The sequence below is a fragment of the Anopheles funestus genome, chromosome 3RL (assembly GCF_943734845.2).
Source record: "Anopheles funestus chromosome 3RL, idAnoFuneDA-416_04, whole genome shotgun sequence".
NCBI classification, from domain to species: domain Eukaryota; kingdom Metazoa; phylum Arthropoda; class Insecta; order Diptera; family Culicidae; genus Anopheles; species Anopheles funestus.
Window position 1 is genome coordinate 16199063 of NC_064599.1, and position 18905 is coordinate 16217967.

Here is an 18905-nt window from a genome sequence, read left to right on the forward strand (position 1 = left end):
GCGAGCTATAAAATAAATTTCACAGTCTTTGTAAATTTGTTGAGCTAATACAATTAACTTGAATCATTTTGAGAACCAATCCAAAGAAAAGAAAGCTGATTTATATTATATGGTATAATATATTTAATGTATTATAATGTATTGAATTGTGATGATGGAGTATTTTGTCTTCTCCTATATGTTTGATCATTGGATAGTTGAATTGAATTGTAAATGTATTCAATTTTAAAACTATTTTAGATTAGTCCTATAAGATCGTTTCAATTATTTCAATTACAGTCGTTGCCACCAAATTTTAGTACTAAGTCATCATTTTTTGTCTCAAAACCATGAATTTTTGACAGCTCATCATATTTTATCATTAAACCATTAATTTTTGACAGTGCGCATAAATTTTTAACTCTAACGTACCAATTTTTAATACTCAGTCATCAAATGTTGTCACATGAAAACCAGTTTGATTCATTATTTGGTTTATAGTCAGCGTTGAAAACAAGAGCCTAAGGGGACTCATGTATGATTGAATGAAAAACAGAACAATAACGTATTTATTTTTTTGATATGTATTTCGTAAATTAAATAACGTTATTACAACAATTTTCCTGTTACAAATCAACAGTCCTTAATCCTACGGAAAGGCAGGAAATTGGGCTTGTTTTTATTTCGTGTCAAAAATAGATGAATAAGGGACAAATGAAGTTCAGTTTTATCCTTTACAATTTCTTAGTACATCACCGTCGCCATTGTCAGGTGATTTATGAAATTATAACTCTATTTTTCAACAACCAGATTGTGTGGTATAAAATAAAATTATATACCAAAAAACCCGTGTGGCGATTGCCTGAAAATGTAAAGAACTTTTTCAGCGGAAGAGCAAACAATTATTAAAACAGTTCTACACCATTCTTACAATGCGTTTGTTTGCATTCAACTGAGTAATTTCATTAAAGTAATACCATTCGGAACTATTCACCTGCCTAGCTATAGCACGACAGACAAAACAGCAACCAAGTGAACCGATAATTTAAAATTTAATTAAACACAGCTGTTTCATTCTTCTCAACCCACCTTTCCGGTTAGTAGAAATTAAACGCTGAAACATAAGCATAGTTCGCTACCACTTTATATCTTGGGTTTTCATTTTCCTTTCATAGAGTCCGCTAGGACTATGTGAAAAGGAAAGGTCTCTTTTTCAGCAACCAAACGTTTCGAAAAATTCCTTCACTACCATCTATGATCGGAGTACGCTCGATATCGCTAAAAACACAAGCTGCATCTGAATACTGAACCGTCGCATTCCGGGGAATCCGTACGAAAATTCATCCAACGCCGTTCGGCAAAAAAAAAACATTCGTGGCAAATTTACTGCATGAAGCGAAGAAACAATCTGTTTCAGTGTCATGCTAAAAAAAGAAAATAAAAAAAACCAAAAAGTACACATGTTTTTACGTGTCATTCTTTTGGGGCCCACATTTGTGCTCGATGCTATTTAATTCATTTTCCATCCATCCGTCCGGAGGATATCGATGCGGAGGAAATCTTTTGCACGTTCAAATTTCTTCGTTTAGCTCCTGGTGGTTTTTTTTTTTCTTTTTTTATTTCCCTTTTCGAATTTTTCCTTACACATGGCGAACACTATCCACAAAACATGTGCCAGTGCCACGGGGTTTAATCAAAAATTCTTCCAATTCAAAACACGCACTGGAATGTTGCCGAAACGTTCCGAAGGTGTTACCATGGCAGCCCAGAGTTTTCTCTCCCGGGGGGGCACTGGTCTTACGAGCCGTACCGTACGATGAAGTACTTACTCGTATTTACTTTCCCAGCGTGGTGATGAAGCACGTGGAGATTCTTTTACAGTACCACACAGTTAAGCAGTCGATGCATGAAGGTATCGATTTTACAGAAACAAATATTCATTAAACTAACCTTAGATGTTTTTTTCCCCTTGAAAAACGTTTGGAATGTTTGTTAATGCTCGTGTTCTGCAACAATAAACTTTCCTCTTTAGGGGAAAAAAATCAGTCGAGATAAGGTGAATTTAAATAACAAAGTTTTTACCAGCATTCCTTTCATGTTTTGCTTACTAATGTAAATATTTTTGCCATTGTTTGCCAGAAGCATAATGTCAACATTGATAAAACAAAAGTTTATACATTGCTACAGGCTTACTAAAAACACTTAACGATTTTACCAAAAACACATTATCAGGTTGTCGCTGAAGGGAATGTTGCAAGTTGAATACAACTTGAAGCAAAAACAAATCATTCAGAAAGTTACACAAACATTGAAATAAAAAACAAAAACAAACCAAAAACTACACGTTGAAACAACACGTGTGTGGTGCTTAGTATCGTAAAGCATTTTACCAGAAACAAAAGAAAAAAATCTAAATGAAATAAAAACAAACTACGCAACAACGCTCCCAGCGAGTGAACCTTGAGAAATGGGAAAAAGTTCAAATAAACGCAGCTGCTTCGCGGGTACGTTTCGCTGCACATTAGATAGATTACTTCACACCCTTAGGACAGTACAAGTGTAAAAGGAAATAAAAACAAAACTTTCCAACATCTAAAAATTGTTTTTAATCTGCACATCGTTTGCTGCATTTTCCTTCAAGTTGGGTTTTATTGTAGTTGGGAAATTAATTTAAAAATACGTTTGGCTAGATGATTTGTTAAATAATTAATTAAAATTATGAAATAAATATTATTCGTACTGATATACTTCATGTTGTATAAAAGGAAGCTAAATTAAATTTTACTTCAAGACTTTCGCGAGTGTTCCAGGAAGGCGGACTGCTGATCACGTTCACTTAGCTCACGCCAGACCATTATTCATCCATTTCAATTACCACCACGGACGTGCACCTTACTTCCCGTAATAATAAGCATGATTAATAAATAAATGAATATAAAACATAAACGAGGCACTGCTTCGGTTACACACCCAAAAACAAATAATAATTCAAAAAAACAGTTTGAAACAGGAAGGTCACGTAGAACATTGGCGGTGGCGCACATCTTTTTTTAGTGAAGCTGTACCTAGCCGGACGTGGTGTCTGTTCTCACTAGAGCTCACTGAGGTCACTTTATAAATTATTTCCCACTTCATCAAATGCTCACCAGCACTGACATACTATGTGTACGGTTTTTCATTTCAACTGCTCTGAAATGTGAGCAAAATTGCGAAGCTGGCCACCAGTGTGTGCTCGCAAGCAGACCAACATTGGTGAAATAAATGAAAACCGTGGGGCGTACCATGTGGGACGACACCCACATGTGGGTAGTAATGAAATTAATGCTTCAAAATCGTTTTAGATGTCAGCCAATGGCCATTATGAGCGTTAAATGTCGGGCTTTTGTAATGGCACTTTTCAATGTGGGAAGTGTAATTGTATTAAATTTATGTTCGTTGCTCTAATGTGACAGTCATAAGACTCCATTACTGGTTGGGGTGGTGCGATATAGCAGTAGCATAATATGTAGAAAAATGAACACACTTCCGGAAAAAAGTTTTGAAACCATCACAGGTCAAGATATCCAGCTTCATTGCGAAAATATAAAACGAAAATATCACACGACACTTTCCAACTAGCTCAAAGAAATTACTCTTATTGTAAAACCATAATCTCAATACTAATGTTCAAATAACCCATAAACAGTATCCAATTCTTAATATCCATAAATAATCTTGAAAATTGCTCCTGATTATGCATACTTCAAAATGGTGATTCCAGCTTCTAACACGCGCTGCTTGAACGCCTGAAAGTATGCAATAATCGTTCAAAATTCACATTTTACTGTATGAAACCCTGAGAACTTGAGAAAACAATAAATTTAGCATAAAATTACATTCCTCTTCAAAGCCCCAACCCACTGCAATCGCCCTTGTGTGTTTACAAGCCGTTATTCCAATAATTTCTCACCCAACTATCGGTGACCTCCGTAAAAGTGAGTCATTAATTTTCCTACCTAAGTTTTGCTTAGCGCAAAACACACCAAACATCGAACCTATTGTGATGAACACGCAGTAGTTCAAAAGTTACTAAACGTTCGCCGATGTGACACATTTTTATGAGCAGCTTTCAGCAGTCTACAAATCCAGATGGTTTCCTACCGATAAGCGCATTTGAAAATACGGTTTCTCTGCGTCGCGTACACAAGAGTTAGAGACCAAAAGTCAACAGGATGAGGTTGTTCATAAAAGCAACACAACTTCTGCTCCGGTTCGTCATGTGAGCATCGTCGCGTTTGTGCATCCAAAGTCGAATGTTTGGCGGACCTAGGTTGAGGCGTTTGCATAAAACGTCAATAAACCCCCATAAAGTCACGGAACATGCACCGCAACCGGGAACAGAGAGCATCCCGTAAGGACAATTTCCGGCACTCGGCTGACATCCTGACCGAGAAAGCTGTGAGTTGAGAAGTCGTTCACTATCCATACTACGTCATTCGTAAATTTGTACTATTTATGTGTTTGCTCAGCGGTCAGTTGACGTTCGTAGTTCGTGTGGACAAGCATTCCGTTGACCTGCCGAATTGCGAACATTTGGGCAACATTCTAAGCGGTGCTGCTATTCCCTCCACTGGGAATAAGCTGATACGCTTAACCAACGCCTTCAGGGATGGGGGATTGGAGAATTTTAGTTCTGATCTTGCACAGTTTATGTTTTCAAAATATTCTATTTTGCTGTTGGAGAATGCTCAAACTTTTCCGACAAACGAGTGCGGTAAAAGGAGGAGGAAAATTTTAATGTGACTCTCAAAAACTAGTGTTTATGCGTACGTGCTGAGTCATGATGTTTTTCGTCCTTTGGTTACGAAAAATAACCGACCATGCATACGTAATCCTAGCTTGCAGTCAACACCAACTGCCAGGAAAAAGAATTGATTTCAGCATAAAAACAAAAATCCTCACTCGGGAAGGGTGAGAATTTTTCGCAACTTCTAGAGGGTGTAGGAAAAGCTTACGGGGGACATTTGAGGTGAATGTGTTCACACAAGGTCAGTAAAGCGTAATCATACTGACCGAGGCTCGGTGGACAATAGACCAGGTGAATAACCGTAACGCAAATTTCTAGCTGGCACGAAAACAATCATCGATCGGTTTGGATCATTACATGATGGTGTCAGGTCCCCAAAAAACTAACACATATGAAGCATGTGTTTCAAATATTTTCTAAATTTTAAAGATGATTTGTGTATCATAATAAAGCAATAAAAAAGTGTGTTATAAGTCATAATTGGATAACACTCTGTCTATACTAAAGAGTTCAGTAACATTTATCGCTACTAGGGACGAAGCTAAGATGTTTAAACTAAGCTGTGTTATTATTAGAAAATATTGTGGAAGAAATATTACGAACAAATAGTCGGTTAGGCCAGCGATGTCAAACTCATGTTGGCTTGCGAGCCGGTTTGCAAACAAAACTGATCCTGCGGGCCAACTTTAAAAATTTCACTTCTGCGTTGTGCAACCTACTTGACTACTTACTTGAATTCAATTACATTATCAATTGAAGTTGCCAAAATTTTCCACTTTTTCCTTCAGTTGATTGTCGAGATCAACAGCAAGGTCCAAAATTCGCTTGGCGACTGTGTTTCTGGACAGGCTTAAATCCAAATCCAAAAGAGCAAGAAATGAGCTTTGGAGGACTACTATAGAATTAAACCTTCAATCTGTGACGATGTCGGTTCTCAGAATTGTTATTCGCGGGTTATTCGTAGGGAAAACCGGTCGATAGCTGAGCATTCCTGTTTGTACGCAAAGTCGTGTAGAAGGAATTAAAACTCACCAGCTATTTGGACTTCAAGAGGGATTCAAGAACGTGTTAGTAATGTGTGAAAAGGGTGCACACACAACAAATCCAAATTATTCCTCAATTTTCTAAGCTACACCTCAATGAAAGCCGGATAATAATCGAATTCTCGTTATGCCGTTACAGAGCGGATTCAAAGACGTCGCGGGGCGTATGTTTGACATGTCTGGTTTAGGCCTTTGGTTTGCTATCTATCTTTCTACAATACCTTACAGATCAAGATCTAAACCCGTAACGACCGGGTTGTTAGAATGTGAAATATCTCCTTTTGCGTTAAGCCTTTAAGTTTCCTGTGCTAATTCAAAAAAAGAATGTATTCACCTTCCAGAACGGTTGCCAGCGTGAGCACAACGAAAAAATAAGTATAATCAAAATCATGATATTTCATAAACTGGTCGAACCAACAACAACAAAAACACATCGAAACTCATAATTCAGACTAATTTTCATGTTCATGATACCGCAAATAATCCTGCCATATCCGTATATTTGACTGTACTACAAAAACCACTGCAAAACCACTCTGATGCGGTAAAGCTTTCGTAATGTAACGTATTCATTTCTGTAACGTGCACATTCACCTAGATGACGTAATTGTCGTTTCATTGCCGTCCTAGCACAAATGGAGCATATTTTTTTTTATTCCTTTTCTATTTTGTTTTGTTTCTCCTCCTACCTAGGGTTTTTGCTATTCATTTGAAACCACCGGCGCTAAGCAGCCGAGTCGCGCATTCTTCCACACTCACGTAAACGTAATTAATTTACCAGCCAACGGCTAGCCAAACGGACATTTTTCATTTTTCTGCCCACAGTTTATGAGCAGCGACTGTTGCTAATACCAGCCAGCGAGTATGCCAGCGTTTAGAGTTGAGTGAGAAACAAATAGTGGCAAAAACAAGTTAACTTTTTCTCCTGCGCCACTCCAGCGCAACCACGCGGTAACCGATGATACCGAAAACGGCACGTACAGAAGTAATGTTTTTCCCTTCGACGAGTAGAGGAACAGAACGATGGAGCAATCAAGTACATCGTGGGTAAATGTAACGTTTCCACTGGCACATACCCAACCGGCTGCCGTTTGGTATTGGATGTATTTAGTTTTGTTTTGAGAATAAGTGCCTTTGCTGCGTTCTCCATCACCGCAAAAGGAGCCGCTTTACGCTTAAGTGTTCGTTAATTCATGGCAAAAACATAATTAGCAACATTTTAAGCCCTCTTTAAGTGTAACAAGTAAATGAGTAAAAACAACTAAAGATGGGAAAAATATGAGGAAAACAGGCTACAATATCGTTAAAAACAATCGCAAGGAAAATGATATAAAAATTACTTGGAATTTTTTCTGCTTTATTTTTTGTGTCGTGGGGATTTATTGATCCATTATTTAGATCCATTGAACTTAATTTGTCTTCATAAACTGAAGTTTTAAAAAACGTATTTCTAAAGTTCGTCCTAAATAATAAGTTTTATCACACTCTGCTGTAAAGCCCTTGCTGTAAAGGGTTAAGTTCTAAAAACCGTGTAACATATCTCTCACATTAAATGTCCTTGCGCTTCATAGAGCCTTAACTTGGACATTGTGCATGAAAATTTTCATCAGACATCAAATAGATTTACAAAATGGCGGAAGCACCTGGAACATGAGGTTTTTGTTTAGTAAATTAGCCCACATTTCCCGGTGCCATGTTACATCGCTAAAGTAAGCCTATGCATTTTTACGCTCGATGTGCCATTTTCCCAAACCCTTCACCACTGTAGTGCATCCTTCTGTGTAGTCCTCTTCAAACGAAGCATGATTCATATCGTGAACCTTCCTGGATGTTGTTTTATTTTGGCGCCCATCCGTACACAGGCGAACGCATTGAAGCAATCTGGAGCATACATTATTGAGAAAAGGCAAGATGTTCATCAAACACTCACACCACAGCAACATCCAACCGGTGATGCCGGTTAAAGGAAATAAAATTCATCCCTGACAGGGATGAAGCAAGATTTAGCATCTTTTTTTACGAGCCCGCGCTTCAAAGCATAACGACTTACGACCGTTACTGGTTACGCGCTTACACCAAAGCCACGACATATGTGCTTATAACTTTACACATCAACGAAGCAACGAACACTGGATTTTAGCCTCGCCAGGTCGGAACATAGCGGTGCAAGATCAAAGCGACTGGCCGTGTTGGGGGGTTTACCGTGCCGTACCGTGCCAAATCGACACCAAACCGTTCCCTTGGCCAAAGTTTTGTTTCACCTGAACGAGGCTACACGTGCGTGTCCGATATTAGAGTAACGCGTTACTAATACATGAGGATGAAAATTAAGCAATGTTGTTTTTCGGCTTTTATTTCACCACCCCGGGGGCCGACATTTGCACAGCTGTTATTTTGCTGTCGGCCTTGGGGAAACAAATATTTCATTACAAATGTTGCGCAAATGGGAGACCATGTTTGAAAAAAAAAAACAACAAAATTTCGTATAATTTTTGCCGCTTCTTTTATTGCAATTGTAGTTAAGGATCGCTAAATATTGATTTGATTTTTTATTTTTCGAATAAAAATAATTTAATTAACGCACAATTTAAAGCCATCATATGAAGTTTTATGTTCCCAAAAAAATTATCATTATAAGAACACTTAAAAAATGCATAGTTAAAGCTTATTAGCTAATGAATTGCATAACTTCTGGCGTAAGCACATTTGTTTACATTTGTTCAAAGATTAGAGTTACGCATCAAGGTTATTTAAGAAATATGATCTTCATGTACTGCATGTTCTGCATGTTGTGAATACAAGAAGAAAATTTAAAAAAAATTCAAAAAGCTCTACTTCTGCACAACTACTTCATGTATTTTCCACCTATTTTCCATCTGTTTGCTGTTAACGAAACCAAATTCCTTTCATTAGACTCAAATTACTCACAGTCAATTTTTCAAAAAGTCAGTTTAAAGGCAACATGCAACATAAAACGTGTTGGAAAAAAAAATCAATTTAAGTGCACCCCACTAGCTCTAACAATCCGCGGAATGTGCCGCAATAATGGCAATCGGTTCCATTATATTTTTCAAAGCGTTCATGTTACGCTCCAGGAGATTGGTGTTTTATTCTATCTTTCTTTTTTAACCCACAACGCTGCCTTTGCACAACACTGGTTTTTCCATGGGAAACCGCAGAACGTAAAAGGGAAATGTGGTTGTACGGCAAAGGGACGGGGGAATGAAAAAGAAATCACCACCAATCGCATCGATTACTGGGATAGAGAGAAACACCTTGTTCCTACCAGCCCGATCGGGCTGGTTGGCCCTCTACACAAATGGCAGCGATAGATTGGTGCCGGTTTACTGATAGTGAAATGAATTATTTCCACCAACGATCAAACGCTTTTTTGTCCTAATTGATTGAAATGATTCGTGTCAAAACGATTGGATATGCTGTTTCGGACGCAAACAAAAAAAGGATAGAAGGATTTTTTCACTTCCTGAAATCAATATGTTTGATTGAGAAGATAATTCACGCTTATCTAAAGCTGTAATTTGCACTACCAAAAAAACATTATGAAAAAAAGAAACTCTGTTTTTCTCACTCACCTTGTCCTTCATTTGGAGTAGTTGCATCGGTCATTTTCGGGTATTCTTTCTGTAGGGTGTGTTGGTTTGTTGGTTCGCTTCGTTCACTTGCTCTTGCAAAAGTGCTGCTTGCTTGTAATACTTATATCTGATGGTGTTCTCTACTTTATTAAACGGGCTCTAAGCATAACTGTAACGTTGTGTTTTGTAACATTGCAAATGGTTAAGAATATTTTTATACTTCTGCTCTAATCTTACGGCTAGTGACAAGCGCAATGAAACAGCATTTATATTTATACTTTTATGTGCATTTTTAAAACGCGCACTCTAACGATACGCCACGCGCTCTATTCACAATTGAACGGTTTAACAATGCAACAGTATTATGAGAAATCCTCACTACGAAGAAGGATTTCTAATGGCTAGCACTTTCTTAACTCGCTTACTGTTGCAACTAACAATTGGAACAATTTTCGGCAACTGTTCCTGCAACACATTTTAAACACATTTACATTTTTGTTTCCTCTTTTACTAAGTGAGAAGTTAACTCTTAAACAATCTACACCACTTTCGATAATATGCACACTTTTTTCACACTATTCACACTTCGCGTACGAATATTCGATGGAGGCGCCTTATCTTTTGTACAACGCCCGGCAGCCCACACTAAACGCGGAAAGATCGACACTATTAATTTCGGTATTATTGCTCACATATTATGCTCTTATCTGTACACATTTTTCACCCCACCATACGGTGACAGCTGATTGTGTCATGTTAAAACTATAGCGATACGATGCGACTCAAGGTAACCCCGGATTCGGAGCAGGATTAAGGATCAAGTTTTACTAGCCGTCCCCCTTTGGGGGGCCACAGCTCGGCCGTTGCCGTGCGGAGTGTGCAGTTGGAACGAAATTTATTGCCCTTTTCTGCGGGGCTAAACTTTTTAAATGCTAGCCATTCAATCTTTCGCCTTTGCTTTACTTTCAATTAAGCTTCCGCCTGCTGCTGCACATTTGCGATGGAGGATTACACGTTGGTGCTGCGGAGGGAACACATTTTCCGCCAGAGTATATTTCACACTTGTTTCGCTTATTCCATCCTATTTAACTCAATCTGAACTTTTCGCTACGGAATCGATGGCACTTCCGTAATGTTTAGCTTTAGAATTATACACACCATTACACACATACAACCGGCACACACGCACACATTACACACAAACACACTTTTGTACGCGCACCCGCGGTCTCGCTATCTTGCCTTGGTGATGTTATACACCATTTGCCCGATGACACAGACACCGGCGGTCGTCGGCTGCCAGTGCTTCACTGGTAGCATTTTTATGTACAGCATCGTCACCAGCGATCGGCGGGCTCACGAAAGCATCCTGCATGGACAGCATAATGTAGTGATTTCATTTTCTCTACGTGTGGGTGAGGACGCTTTTTTTGTTTTGTTCAATCATTAACGTTGCAAATAATGATACATGGGGTTACATTTTCCGATCGTACTTTATAGCTAAGATACCCACGATTATCTTACCGAACGATTTATTACAAAGTACCAAGTTAGTAACGAACCATTGTAACACAAGTAAGGGTATTTGATTAATCCCTACTCTGTCTAGCCTTCGAACCTCCTCGTTCGCAAATGTGGAAGCTTAGTTTGTCGGCAATACACTGTTGGCATTTACACGGGATTACACACTATTTCTTTACCCTTTTAACTGCTTATTTGTGATTACTACATCTTCCAGCTCATTCGCTGGCACATTGGTTATTACGAAACGTGTCGCAATTTGCGGCTACGATTGAACATATGTACAAACACTCTAATGCATGCGCAGTGTAATATGGCTGTATCGGAACGTCAAACAGTAGAAGCGGAAGTGTTGAACTATTTACAGCTGCTGCTGGTGAACACAGAATCTGGAATGAAAGAAACGAAAAAACATAGTGTTAAAATGTATTTATATAATGCGAAACAATTTATTTTTTATGTTTAATAAATAATAAATGAAAAAATGAATAACATTGCATAGTTTCAGGCGTGCTGCTTTCAACTTTTAAACCTTCACAATGTAACGCATGCGATACAGGAATGACATTCAATTTGGCGAAAATACATGTGTCTTGTGGATAAAACTACATGTTTCACAACTATCTGTGCAACGGGAGACAAATGAAATTGTTCAAATGTCAACAAACGTCTACCATTTTTCACATTCAATGGTCCCTTTTTCAAGATGAACACCTCCAAGACTAAACTTCCACTTTTTTGTCTCAGAATCCAGAACAATCGTCTACCGAACGTGAAACGGTTTCACAATTATGAGCATGTTTATCGAAACATTGTCACATTCCAAGCGATTGAAGCACATATAGTCGTCTCCCTGTGCAGGTTACCTGTTACGGCAAATGCGACATATAGAGAAAATGCCACCAGAAACTGCCAACGTGACAGCTTAGCGACGTAGTAAGGTGTCTCCTTCGGCATCCGGAACTGGCGGTGCCATCGAGCACACCCGACCATAACCTGTCGTAGACACTCAACCGCCAGCAACCGGAACCGGAACTACACAAAACCTTGCCGGAGCGGTAGAAGAGTAGTTTGCACAACCAACGCTAATGCTTGAAGAAGCACTGTTTGATGTAGCGGAAGATACCATTATGAACACGAGCGAAAGCACATGCACTGTACACGCGCACAAAACAGATGATGCGGGAACTCCATCCACCCAGCAACATACGGGGGTAGAAAGATTAAATTTTAAAGCCCGCTTGGAGCAGGATTTTTGCAGCATATTATAGATATTCTAAGCGAATGCCGATGTAGGCTGCTGGTAGCAAAAACAAATACTACCCATTTGCTAAAGCACGTTCTAAAGAGCGACAAAACCGGTGGTAGAAATCAAATATTCACGATCGAAATTTATACAGTTTAGAGATCCGTTCGAAACTACAAGCTACAATGTGTACGTGTACGTGGTAAGTCCTTTATCAACACTAATGCAACCGGATGTGGTTCGATCGGTGGTGGCGAACTTTCAAGCGATACAAACAAACGTTTCTCTGGTGGAATTTTTAGCACATATTCAATTATACCAAGGTTAACTGTAGAATTAACTAGTTTAGACCATCCAGAGAGATAATTAGAACACATTGCATACATTTAGGCGTTTCAAATTTAGAATATTATGATCTTATTAAACTATGATGACAGATTAAATAATGCTAAAATTAAAATTTATTTTCTACAAATTTTCTGTGACAATTATCAGCATACTATTCCCTCGATGGATTAATTACTATTTGTTGTTGAAAATGATAATCTCAAAGCATTAGCATGAATCACAAAATAATCTTCAACATCCGTTCATAATCCAACTCGTTTACTTAAAAAAAAATATTCAAAACACTTTTATACTTCACGCTTCAATAAACTTTTCCGGAATGGTTCCACCCTTTACCCGTGAATGTATCTTTATTCCCGGTTCAATTTTCAACTCCAATTGCACTGCTGCTCCCACATGTAGAGGAGCACGCAAAAGGGCAACAGCAGACAAAGCAATACGAATGGAATAAAGGATTCTTGATGGCCGTGTGAGATAAAGTGTCGGTGGCCGCAAACGAAGGAGAACCAAAAAAAAAAATAATTACCCTTGTGCTGCAGGTGTGCATACATAGCCGGGTGGGGTATGTGTGTGTGTGTGAGAGACTATGGCACACGACTGCAGTTTTCCTGCAGCTGCCACGACACTGCTCGTTAGTGCTGGTTAATATCGACTATCACCCATTCCACCCCGACTGCACACAGATGCTCATGCTCACATATTCCAAGTTCCTTGGCTTTCACCCACAAAAGCGTTATCATTCTTTGTACAGCATGCCGTACGGTTGTACAGCAACAACGTGCACGTTTTGCTTCACAAAAAGAAGGATGAGATTACCCCACACACACTCACACTGAGACTTATTTCAAGTACGAAGGTTTGTAAAAAAACCCCCATAAGAAGGATACAATCATCGACTCACTCACACATACTGAGCAATCTATACCGCAGCCATATGCAAATACTACAACAAGTGGTCCCCCGGCTGTCTTTCTCCAAACACGTTGCCTACCAACATTTCCACCAAACATTCGTTCCCAGGTGAAGGGCCCAAGCAATAAGAGTTACCGAGCTCAAGTCGTTATGGTTTCGTTACAAATACGCCATTCCATTGCAGCCACGTTGCGGTCGCACAATCAGCCCGAATCGACCTTACGGACGATGGAAAATCGAAACATTTGCGTAGGTTGCCCGGCACAGAAAATGGGAGGCGGGTGAGGGTTGGAGTGGAGGAAAGTATGATGTGAGCAAAGTTCAACAGGATAACAACCAGCGAGGTTGGAATAAAATAAAAACAAATCTATTCGATAGCGCAGTAACGCTGCTGCTGTGCGTCACAGACATGTATGTTGTTCACACTAAAGTTTTTCTTTCACTCGCAACACTACTTTTCCAGCTCGGAATGATCTTGTAAGGGGGTGGAAAAAAGAAACAAAATAAAATTAAAAAAAGAAACCAGGCACGCATAGCAATTCCAACACAATCATGAAGCGTACAAAACACACCGTCAGCCAGCAGCTGGTGAGAGACCCGCGGAACCGCGAACCATGCGCACTGGTACGATCGATTGAGACCTTCTGCAGCAACAATCGTCCGAAGTCCCGAACGGCCATGCTCGGGTCCATTCACGCCATCGCGCACGCCACATCGGGGTGCGTTCGGCATCCGAAGGGGTGAAAGTTCTTTAACCATGCTTTTTTTTTTGCCCAGTCGGTGTCTCACACGAAAGGAAACCAAAACTCCCTTTTGAAAGTGTAACGGTTGGCGATCCCGAACCATTGCCCTGCCTTTGACCGCGAGAACAAGTTTGATGTAAAATAAAGAAAGCACAAAGCACAAAGTATACTTTCGTTTTAGTCTATCAGCCACCTACACCTATACAAACGTTCTTCCACAGCAGCAGTCATCAGCGAACTTTCGTCCGGGGAACACTTATTTTTCGCATTTAAAGAGCGCTAATACTGCAAAACTACTATCGCAACCCCCCTTCGGACACTCAACAGGCCAATCGAGCTGATATGCTCCGGTTGTAAAAGGATATTAATGTTGCCAACAGATGGCAGCACGGAACGCTATTCTCTTTGTGTGTTGTTTAGTTTCGTTTTACATTTCGTGCTGGGCTTTTTTTCTTTCTTTCCATTTCAACCTGTTCGTTTTCATTTCGTTGGTTTAAAAACTCAAGCACATAGGTTGCGTGATGTCCGTTTTTTCTTTGTTTGACTATCTTGGCTCACTCGGAGCTCATTTGGGAGTCATTACTGAATGTGATAGAAATGAGTTTTTGCGTTAGCTTTAGTTGAATTTACATGATTTTTTATATTTAAATCGGTTTTCTGTAGAATTTTTCTCGTCGTTTTGCTGTATTTTGATCCACACGTCTTGGACTATGCAATCGAGCATCTCCTGTAGTTAGTAATACTTTATTTCCCAACATAATGCAACAATATGAAAAGGTTCAACCTCAAACAGCTCTTTCAAAAAAAAAAAGGACATTAAAGAACACTTTTGTAATTCATTAAATATCATTAAAAACACCACTAATGTTGACAAAACTTTTGTAAAATAAAATGTAAACAATCCATAAGCGTTTAATCGCTTCATCGTACCGATACCTTCGGTTGCTTGAAATTAGACTGGTTGTTTGTTTCAGCACACAATTAGTGGTATTAATATCGTAAAATTTCAATATTTCTACAACGCTGGTAAGAAAAGTTTTTCAAAACCATTTTAGTGTTGGCGCTCCAAAGGGGAGATGTAATTTTGCCACAAAGTTTTCCATGTGGTGCCACCATTATTGGTGCCATTACGGAGATTAGGGTACGTTATTTATCGGTACACCTATATACTTGGCCTTTTTCGCACAAGAACCACCGACACCGTTCGGATTGCGTCGGAAGGTGTGATTTCGAGCATTCGTTTTTGCCCTTTTAGTCCTTTTTTTACAATCGTTGTTTTTTTTTGGCTCAATAAGATACTTTAATTGTTTTTAACTTACTAGAGTGTTGAACAGAAACAACTTGGAATTTCATTGCTAACTTCCTTTTGGGTTTGGATAATGGACAGTTAGGGAGCAGAAAGAGAAATATTCTTCGAGTTCTACTCGGAAATTAAACTACAATCCTGACTGTATTTAAAAACTAAAGTGTAAATACTATACAATCAAATCACTCAATTCATTCCATTCATATTTATGGCTGTAAATGAACGAGTTGGTTCAATGCCAGGAGAAGAAGCCATGGGTAATCAACACATCAAATGGCACTCAAAATAGCCAAAAACGGATAAAATTTTCGATCATTTTCACCGGAAACGCTTTTGTTATTATCAACTCCATACACTTTAAGCTTTTCATTCAACCATACCAGTGCAAAAAAAACCGCTGATAGCCTGAAAAGGAAGTCATTTTTAAGCTCTATCAAAAGCTAAAATTACCACACCGAGGCCCGGGTTCGTGTGGTTGCGCTTTAACTACCGGGGCGAAAGGTTATAAAATTTTCAATTTTCCTTTTATTTGTATGGCAGCAATGGAAGTGTGAGAGGAAGAGCAAATGGAATAAAAGATTTTACGACACATAATCTGCAGTGCATCAGAACAGATTCCTGTTCCGCTGTTTAAGTGATACGAACAGATGGTTTGAGGATGTACAGATGTACATGCCATCATAACGCTCTTAGGAATTGTTTAAATTAAATAATAACAGTGTTACTATAAAAAAAAATCCTGTGAAAAATTAAACCAGTTTTCAACTAAAAGTAAAAAAAATAATAATGAAAATATTACCCAAAAAAAACTTAATTTATTTTCAACCCCAAAACTATAGTACATGCAGAGCTTGAAAATGAGCTTTTCCCTGCATTTGCCATAGATTCGCCATTTTAAACACTGTTCACAAGAAAAATGGCTTCCGCAACGAAGTACGTGTCGAGTATGAGTGTCACATCGGATACACGTTTTCAAGAGCAAAAAAAAACAGCAAGTTAATAACATTCTCTCCCTTTCAATAAACCTCGAATGTGCCCTTACAAGCGTTTGGTATCAGGTTTAACAACTTCATTGTCGCCATTATAACATTAACTGGTTCCCAACCAAACAGAAAAAAAGGACTGCCAAAAGTCGCAATGAAGTCACCGTACTGGTAGATATACTTCCGCGAACCGCTTACTGATGTTATTTTTTTTTTTTTGCTTTAAGATTCACTCATGAAAATAACCTCTTCGTACAACCGCAGTATATAGGAACCTGGTTTTCCCTAAAGCCACCACTCAACATGCTGCCACTGGCGTTCACATGCTTGCTTCACGGGTAATCCAATTTTTCGCCCCTAACCGAAAGTAATTTTCTTTAATTTTCACCGTAAATTATCGGCTTTATTGCAATTATTTGTTTTTATTTTTCTGGATCACTACCACCCTTTTCGTCTCTCTCTCTTTCTCGTTTATTCCTTCTTTTACGGCCCTGTTTGTTTGCCACTTATAGCAAAAACGAGGCACTTGGCTCGATTGTTTTCTTTTGTTTTGTTTTGTTTTTTCTTGCTGATATTCGGGTTGGCCCCATTTCACCTCGGTTGTGTGCATGCTACAACGATAAGGGTTTCTTTTTTTGTTCGCTTTTTCCACCTTCAAATCTTGCGGCTGCACACATGACGATCGTAGGAGGACCATATCCGCTTACTTCAACAAACCTTTTCGCTAACCTCATTGCTTTCTCATCTCTGGCAGTACAAGTTTTAAGCCACGCGAAAAACGATATGAAATTGTATAGAAGGTAAACTTTCATCGATTCTCCCTGCTTACCCTATACAGATACATACGATCTGAAACAATTCCCTTAGTGAGTAATCACACACACACACACACTTCGGTTTAGAAACTGAAGCTGGCAAACAGTAGTAGAGTCAGAAGCGCCAGCGAGCCCTTTCACCTGGGAAGGGGGCAAATTTCAACACGCATTTTCCCTGGAGATAATAAACTTTTGAACACTGCTCAATTTCCTGCCTTCGCAGCGTGTGAATGCCTTCACGTTTTCTTCCTTATTCATGTTTTCGTGCCCCAGTTGCACACGGATTTTAAGTATGCAGTGCGAACGGGACGAGTCCTCTCCGGGGGGAGCAAACCGTTCCCACCGGATAGTGCGGTGTCAAAATAAAAGCTTATTCAACATTTTCTTCCGTTTCATTCGTTACCGTACCACGCTTTAGGTAAAGATTTTTGTGCAAAAGGTTCAATTTTGACACACTGTTAAAGTGATGAAATATTTCTAATGGTGATGCTGAAACCATCTGTTACCCAGTGGTAAGTGTGAAGAACACGCAAGGGTAACACAAAAGAGAAAATATGGAAAAAGAGTGGTGGAAAAATCATTACGTCCTTTGGACGGAAAATAAGGCTGTGCCTTGACAGGTATTCCATTTTTCTGGTATTAAGCCTGCAACAAGAAGCACTTGCAAGGGTTTAATAATAATATAACTCTCAGGAGGAATTCCTTTTTTCCCTTTTTTCATTAGCAAAACTTCAGGAATCTCATAATCTATATTTTGTACCCAAGAGAATGAAGCTAAATCAGACATACGGCACATGTTAATACAATTAAAACGTCTATGATATTAGGAAAATATAATCCTTCTTACCATAAAATATTTTGACAATCAAAAGAAACATTTTTTAATGCAACCACTAAAAAGCATGGTAAAACACAAAACGAGATGTAAAACTTGTTTACTAACATCTCGTAATGGTCACATTAAAAACGATCATAACAAACAACGATTGCATACTTTCCGGCGTTGTAGATCTTACTACACCTTGCAAGGAATTACACCGAATGGAATAAACTATTTATGGTAAAGTTTTTTTTTACAACTTCAGATGATAAAAATTTAAATAAACCTATTTCCATACACTTGCCGCTGCACCCACTAGGAAGATCGTTAAATTAAAGTATGCACCATAAGCCGTGCACGTGTACTAATCGCATTTCGACGTTCAAACGTTAAGCGATCACAAGAAAACCCATTTGCCGAACTTTATCGCCAATAATAATGACCCCGTGAGCTGGCAATTGGTTGCATGAGTGTTTATTACTTTTTAGCACCTCGTTGTGGCAGCGTTAGCACACGTGTACACCCATTCAATCACTCAACATCGAACGGTGCACATACTAATAAAGCCATAAGCTGTCGCTGCTGCTGCTGTTACGTTTCTGGATGATTGTAGAAGCAAATTTTAGCAAAAGTTTACACCATTTCCGCACTCAAGCGTGAGGTGATTGAAAAACACCTCGCTCGCTAATAGCTTTCCAACCGTTAAAATCGTGCTACAACCATGAAATGAGACTAACAAACAAAAAAAAACCAACAACCATTCAGTGGAAGGAAGAAAAACTTTAACCAAGAATTCGACCGTGGGAAATC

General features: G+C 38.9%; 1 protein-coding gene across 1 annotated transcript in view; it reads right to left on the reverse strand.

The window, feature by feature from the left end:
• Positions 1–18905, reverse strand: part of LOC125768987 (sodium channel protein 60E) — a 121981-nt gene that overhangs the window by 92776 nt on the left and 10300 nt on the right. Inside the window, exon 3 of the mRNA XM_049437344.1 lies at positions 9402–11311. Within this exon, the coding sequence (XP_049293301.1) occupies positions 9402–9435 (34 nt within the window). The 5' untranslated portion in view covers positions 9436–11311. The remainder of the gene's footprint in view (positions 1–9401; positions 11312–18905) is intronic.